The sequence below is a fragment of the Theobroma cacao genome, chromosome 4 (assembly GCF_000208745.1).
Source record: "Theobroma cacao cultivar B97-61/B2 chromosome 4, Criollo_cocoa_genome_V2, whole genome shotgun sequence".
NCBI classification, from domain to species: Eukaryota; Viridiplantae; Streptophyta; class Magnoliopsida; order Malvales; family Malvaceae; genus Theobroma; species Theobroma cacao.
The window spans coordinates 2,412,023-2,418,096 of NC_030853.1; the positions used below are offsets into that span (position 1 = coordinate 2,412,023).

At 36.7% G+C, this 6,074-nt stretch overlaps 3 protein-coding genes across 3 annotated transcripts; 1 reads left to right on the top strand and 2 right to left on the bottom strand.

Annotated features, from left to right (window-relative positions):
• LOC18601037 lies at positions 1-4,171 on the top strand. Its single transcript, XM_018120138.1, has 2 exons — positions 1-418; positions 3,646-4,171. The coding sequence occupies exons 1-2, from the start codon at positions 218-220 to the stop codon at positions 3,871-3,873; spliced, it is 429 nt and encodes a 142-aa protein (XP_017975627.1). The 5' UTR covers positions 1-217; the 3' UTR covers positions 3,874-4,171.
• On the bottom strand, positions 1,465-2,373 carry LOC18601039. The gene has a single exon (XM_018120137.1). It carries the CDS (start codon positions 1,911-1,913, stop codon positions 1,707-1,709), a length of 207 nt encoding a protein of 68 aa, XP_017975626.1. The 5' UTR covers positions 1,914-2,373; the 3' UTR covers positions 1,465-1,706.
• On the bottom strand, positions 4,620-5,314 carry LOC18601040. Its single transcript, XM_018120136.1, has one exon. The coding sequence runs from the start codon at positions 5,043-5,045 to the stop codon at positions 4,833-4,835; it is 213 nt and encodes a 70-aa protein (XP_017975625.1). The 5' UTR covers positions 5,046-5,314; the 3' UTR covers positions 4,620-4,832.

The following is a 6,074-nucleotide window of genomic DNA, read 5'->3' on the forward strand; positions in this document are numbered from 1 at the left end:
ATCCGAATAGCTTGATTCGCTAATCTTCACTTTTCCTAGTCATCAAACCCGTTGTCTCTTCTTCCTAAAGCAAAACACCTCCTTTATAATCATCTTTTTCTTATTTTTCCATCTCCATCTCCACTCCTTATATTCATTATAGATCAGATTACCACCAAATAATTTACGTTAAGGGTTCTGGTGCTGCTGAGAGCAAGAGAAAGGGAGAGGAGGAAAGATGTCTGATTGGGGGCCGGTATTCGTGGCAGTGGTGTTGTTCATACTGCTAACACCAGGGCTGCTGATTCAGGTTCCAGGAAAATCCCGGTTCATAGAGTTTGGCAACTTTCAGACCAGTGGTTTATCCATCCTGGTGCATTCCATAATTTACTTTGCGCTCATCTGTATCTTCCTCTTAGCTGTCGGTGTGCACATGTATGTTGGTTCATAGCTGACAAAGCAAGAACCCATCATTTTTAGACACTAAGTTTGTGGACTGGTATGTAATTCAATTTCTGTCGCTTTCATCTGTGCCTTTTTTGAACCGAAGTTCCTATACAGTTATATTTCTTGGTCATTTGGCTTTTCACTTCACATTTACCGTCCAAATTTGAGAATAAATGGTTTGATTCTGGTTTGTGGATCCACTTCTTTCTTGCTCATGGTTACCTGATTCCTTTTAGCTTTATCTTATTCTATGGCTACTAAACTAATCTACAGCTAACTTAGTAACCAGATGACCATGGTTACCTGATTCCTTTTAGCTTTATCTTATTCTATGGCTACTAAACTAATCTACAGCTAACTTAGTAACCAGATGACCATTCAACAATCATTGGCTAATGGCTTGAGAAGTGGGGCCGGAGCATTTAGACTTCATTTTTTTCCCTTTCCATGAATTATTGGGCTGATTTGACATGAGAGAGGCCGATGAAAATGGTAGGTTTATATAGCTTTCCTCTTTCCTTGTTCAAATGATTACTGTGCTCAAAACAGGGCATATCCCTGTAATTGCTTAGGTTCTTTAAGATTAAGCAAACAATTCTGAAGCTCATGCTCAACTTGACAGGTTTCTATGTTATCAAAATTTTTGCATACCCTTACTAGTTATGATTTCTTTATGGTGGAAGCTAGCAAATGGTGATACCGATATGTATTTCTATCAGTAATTTCATGTATAAGCTCCAAATTTGGCCTTCAGGTGGATCATCAGTTATGTTGACAATGTCACCTTTTGATGCTTAATCAGCAGTTCATGGAATATCAGAATCAGAAACTAGGCTTTGATGCATTTATAGAAAAATAAAATGATTGTAGAGTAAAAACATCCATAAATGGCTGTTTGTCAGTTTAACATGCAATACTGGAAGCTGTATGGTGCCAGAGAAATGAACTGAAGCTGTTAATTTTATCACCGGCTCCTGGTTATCTCCTGTCATTCTTAGCAAGTTCAGAATGAAAGAAATATTGTTTACAGAGAACATCTGCTCAGATAACTGCACTATTCATAGCAAAGTGTTTCATTTCTTCTTAAAATTCACTACTTCCAACAAAACTACAAGAGCTTACAAGCCGTACCGATTTCTTTAGTTTCATCGGTGACTGCAAGATTTTCATGGGATCATACAGCAAATTAGAACTAAGAAATAAAACAGTACAAAATGAAAATCTGATCCTGTCAAGTAGAGAGAGTGCCTGGCACAGCTTCTTAAGCCACCCTTTTGTTCTTAGACATAGAGGTGGACATGAAGAACGACAAGAAACAGGATCAGGAACAAAGCATAGAGAACTGCATGCACAAATATGGCTGCCACACTGGTCTTCATGTTCATAAAATCAATGGGTTGATTCTTCCCAGGGATTTGCAGGACTAACCCTGGTGACAGAAATGCAAACAACGCTGCAGCTATGAGGGGAGCAGCCCAATCATTCATCCTATATGGCTTTCAAAAATGTCCCCAACCTTCTGTTTATGCAGCTCCTTGGGACTCAAACCTCCAAGAGTTAATAGAAAAAGGAGGAATCAAACGGGCCTTGGATGCTTATTTTATGGAGAGAATAAGAATTCCATAAAGCTAAAAATAAGAACTCTCAAATATTCCACTTTATGCTTTTAATCTTTTAAAATCTCTTGCTTTTGTTGGATAAGGCAAGGCATAATTGTCCTGTTGATGTCAATCCCACAGGCCCTCTACAACCAACTGCAGTACACCATGTATCTGTTGGTGCTTCATGCTCCAGGATCACCGTCCATATCAGGATTAGTGTTTGAGAACACCACAAGCTTTTATAAAAGAAGGTAAGAGGTACAGAACTAGCCAATCAATTCAGAAAAATGGCCCGAGAGAGGCTAAGATGCACACTACTTTTTTCCATTGCTTCTTTTTATCTTCCCCCTTTTCATGCCTTTGATTATAAAAATTTGAGGCTTTGACAAGAAACTACCTACTCCCATCCCCTCCCCACTGCCTGCAGAAAAGTGAGAAACAATTTATAAATATTTTCCAAGCATATCACTCTGTTGCTCCTATTGATTTCAATGGTCGAAATCTTTTGATTTTTTTTTGTTATCATAACATGGAAAACATTTTTCAAAAAATTAGTTAACTATCTACATATTTTTTTAAGTTATATGCTTCTTCATTTTAAAATATTCATATTTTAATCACCTTTAAAAAAAATATTCATATTTTAGTCATCATCAAGATAGTCAAAATTAATAAAATGAAATGGTTCTCAAAAACCAAAAACAAATAATAATTCATATTTTAATTTGGGGTTTGAATTGACTTAGATAGATCTATGATTTGAGTCTCGGCTTAGTTAACTTATTTTATTAATAAATATTATATTTTAATTTTAAAATATTTATAAAAAATATTTTTTTCCATTTTAATAATAAAATAATAGTTAAATCTATGGATCGAACCAAGCTTTACTTTGAAAAAGAGACTTGGTAGACTCAGCTCAACCCATAAACACCTAACAATGCAAAGTGCATAAAAACCCTTCTTTCATAGAGGTGGCAATCGGATTCGGATGGGAACAAGTCATCTCGGGTTCGATAATTTCAAGTTCGAATGTTCTGAGTTCGGATTAAATAAAATTAATAATTAAATTTTTTATTTTTAATTTTATTTTCAAATTACTATAATTTTGAATTAAATCGATCGTCGAATTTAAATCATTCCAAGATTTAATTTTTTCAAGTTTAAATTAGGTATCTCATGTTCAAATCATTTTGAATTAAGATTTTTTTTGTCTGATTTATTTTACCGCGTCATTAATTATCACCCCTAATCCTAATCTCATTTGCACTAATCAAACTTGGACAAATTTAATCTAAAGGTCAGAGATTCACACGGAGCAAGGAGCAAGGAGCAAGGAGCAAGGAGCAAGCACTTATCCCGGACCCAAACAAAGCCCCGGCCCCAATACCCATACGCAACTCTCTTGTCTTTCTTGTGCTCACAAATGGCTCCACTTCCCAGCTGTCCCTTTCAACCTTAAAAGTCTCCTTAACTGAACCCATCTTCTTCACTTCCATCCCATCTTCCTCTTCCACACTTTAACCTTACCCAGAACAATCTAGTAGTATTAATTTCACTTTTCTCTGGGAAGAAAAAAGGAACTTTTTGAACGCAGGTGTAGTTAAGTTCAGCTAAGTCAAGGAAATTTCTTGTAATGGCGGATTGGGCTCCTGTACTTGTTGGGGTGGTGCTATTTGTGTTGCTATCGCCAGGACTTCTGTTTTCGTTTCCAGGGAACAGCAAGCAGCTGGAGTTTGGAAGCATGAAAACTAATGGCAAGGCCATTACTATCCACACTCTTCTTTTCTTTGCCATCTATGCTGTTTTGATCCTGGCTGTCCATCTCCATATCTACACCGGCTGAGCCTGGTGGCACATCCCTGTCGGTGAGAGTCTTGCTATTGGTGTCGCTATTCAAGATCTATGTTGGGTTCTATATGGTTAGTCTTTGTATTACCCTGTTTTTTTTTTCTTGGACCAATGAAATGTGTGGCACAGATCTTTATCTGGCAAAGTTTACCTTTTTTTGTCAGAAAAATGCTATCTTTTTTCCTCACTTTCAAGAGAAGGGCTTTAAGTTCTTTGTCCAATTTCGTAACCTTGACCATCTGAATTAATTAAACCCTGGCGATTTGTCGCTGATGCTACTGCCTTCGAAAGTATTTGCTGGTTTATCTGGGATGCTGGAATATAGAGTTCTTCTGTTATTGGGAAAAGCTATTTTTTTTTTTTATTTAGCTTGGACGCTGGAATACAGAGCTCTGGAAATCTATCAGTAATCATAAGAAAAAACCTGGCGAATTTTAAGGTAATAGGGAAAATCTGGCTTCTGGGTCTTTTCTTGGTTTTGCAAGTGATGTCTTTGTCGACACTGTCAAAGGCAATCTCATAAAACTAACTAATATAGCATTTTCATTTGGCTAGAATCAGTAAAGAAACTCATAGAAATGGAGTAGATGCTGAAAGTTTTAAGGGATTAGAGGGCAGAGTGGAAGATCTAGTTCATATGACCATCATCCATCAGTAAATCTTCTTTAAAATGGTCTTTCATAGTGACTTAAAGTGTAAGATTAGCTCAAGTGATTAAATTTCATAAAAAATCAGACCATCTTGTCAAGAAATAGCTTCATTATTACACAATTCAAGATTTATCTTGCAAACAACAATGAACAAAGTAGTTAAAAAAGAAAACAAATAAAGGAAAATGGAAATTAGATTGACAATAGGAAAGAAGGTATATGAAACATGAGCTCCATCTAAGGAAAACGAATGGAGAGCCAAAGGAAAGGAAAAAAGGAGCTACCCTTTTTTGGGGAGTTTGGATCAGTTAACATGTATGTGAATGCCAATTGCAATGATCAAGATGGTGACTATGCAGAAGTATATTACAGCATGAACCAGGATGGCTATCCCACTTGTGCACATGTTACCAAACTCGATCACTCTAGTCCTCGATGGCAGCTGGAACAGCAACCCTGGTGACAAAAGGATGAACAAAACCACTGCAACAATGACCGGTCCCCAATCTGCACTCATTTCTCTCTTTCGTTCTTTACCCCTTTCTTTCTTTAATTCACTCTTGAAGCCAAGGTTTTGAATGTTTGAGAACTTCTCTTCCAGCACAAATTGGAAAGTGAAGAGGTGTACATTCTATTATGTAGGGGAAATGGAACTAATTTTCTTGGTGGCGAAGCTGGGGGGTGATGCTAAACTTAGTGAGAAAGATGAGAATTGAGTTTAAAGGGGAGGTAAGGTATGTACATGTTAGTGGGTTTGCTTTATGGAGAACGAAACAAACTCCTTTTCTTCCATTAGCGTCTAATAATTGTTTCATTTTGAGACTTCTTTTAGCTTGCTTTATTGCTTTATTAAAGATAAAATAAAAGAAATGAATGGAAAAGCAGCAGTATGTGTAAAGTTGAGCTCTTTGCTTGGAAATCTTGTTTGCTTGTGACTTAATGTAGCATCCAGAAGGTGTGTAGAGTGTGCGAGGTTAATGCGTGTTAAGCAATTTCAAGGCTAAGAAAACTGATACAGGGAGACAATTTGGTAGAGGAGAATTTCCAAGGACAAACTGCTAAGGGCATCATTCTTGACTCTTTACTCTCAGTTATTTGTGTTGTTTTTCATCTAACTGATGAAATTGAATGATTCTGACACACATGATTCTTTCTGGTACTTCTCTTAAAGAAACACAGCTAGACGCTGAATTACTCGGAATTGTTGTATCTAAACTCACAAATGAAAATGATAGTTAATATCTATCAGTAAGCCCAAACTTACGGATAGATGTTAAACATAACCAGCACCTGGTGATTGAGGACACCCTCCACATCTAACAATTTGTTTTTGAAAAGTCCCTCCACATTTATTTAAAGGGGTACAAGTATTGATTGAGGATCTTGCCATAGATGATATAGCCGGACAGGATTACCAATGATTGAGAAGAACATTACCAAATTTGAAAAGGCAAGTGGTATGCCCTGCACGATAAAGTGAAACTTTGAAAATGAGAAAGAGAAAATACTGTAAAGACCAAGAATCCTGTATCAGAAAAACACTTCT

Bases quoted from the DNA above. Each gene is read 5' to 3' on its own strand.
- LOC18601039 (XM_018120137.1), bottom strand. From the start codon at position 1,913: ATGAATGATTGGGCTGCTCCCCTCATAGCTGCAGCGTTGTTTGCATTT.
- LOC18601040 (XM_018120136.1), bottom strand. From the start codon at position 5,045: ATGAGTGCAGATTGGGGACCGGTCATTGTTGCAGTGGTTTTGTTCATC.
- LOC18601037 (XM_018120138.1), top strand. From the start codon at position 218: ATGTCTGATTGGGGGCCGGTATTCGTGGCAGTGGTGTTGTTCATACTG. The intron at 419-3,645 runs GTTGGTTCATAG...AGTTCAGCTAAG, and splicing joins CTGTCGGTGTGCACATGTAT to TCAAGGAAATTTCTTGTAAT.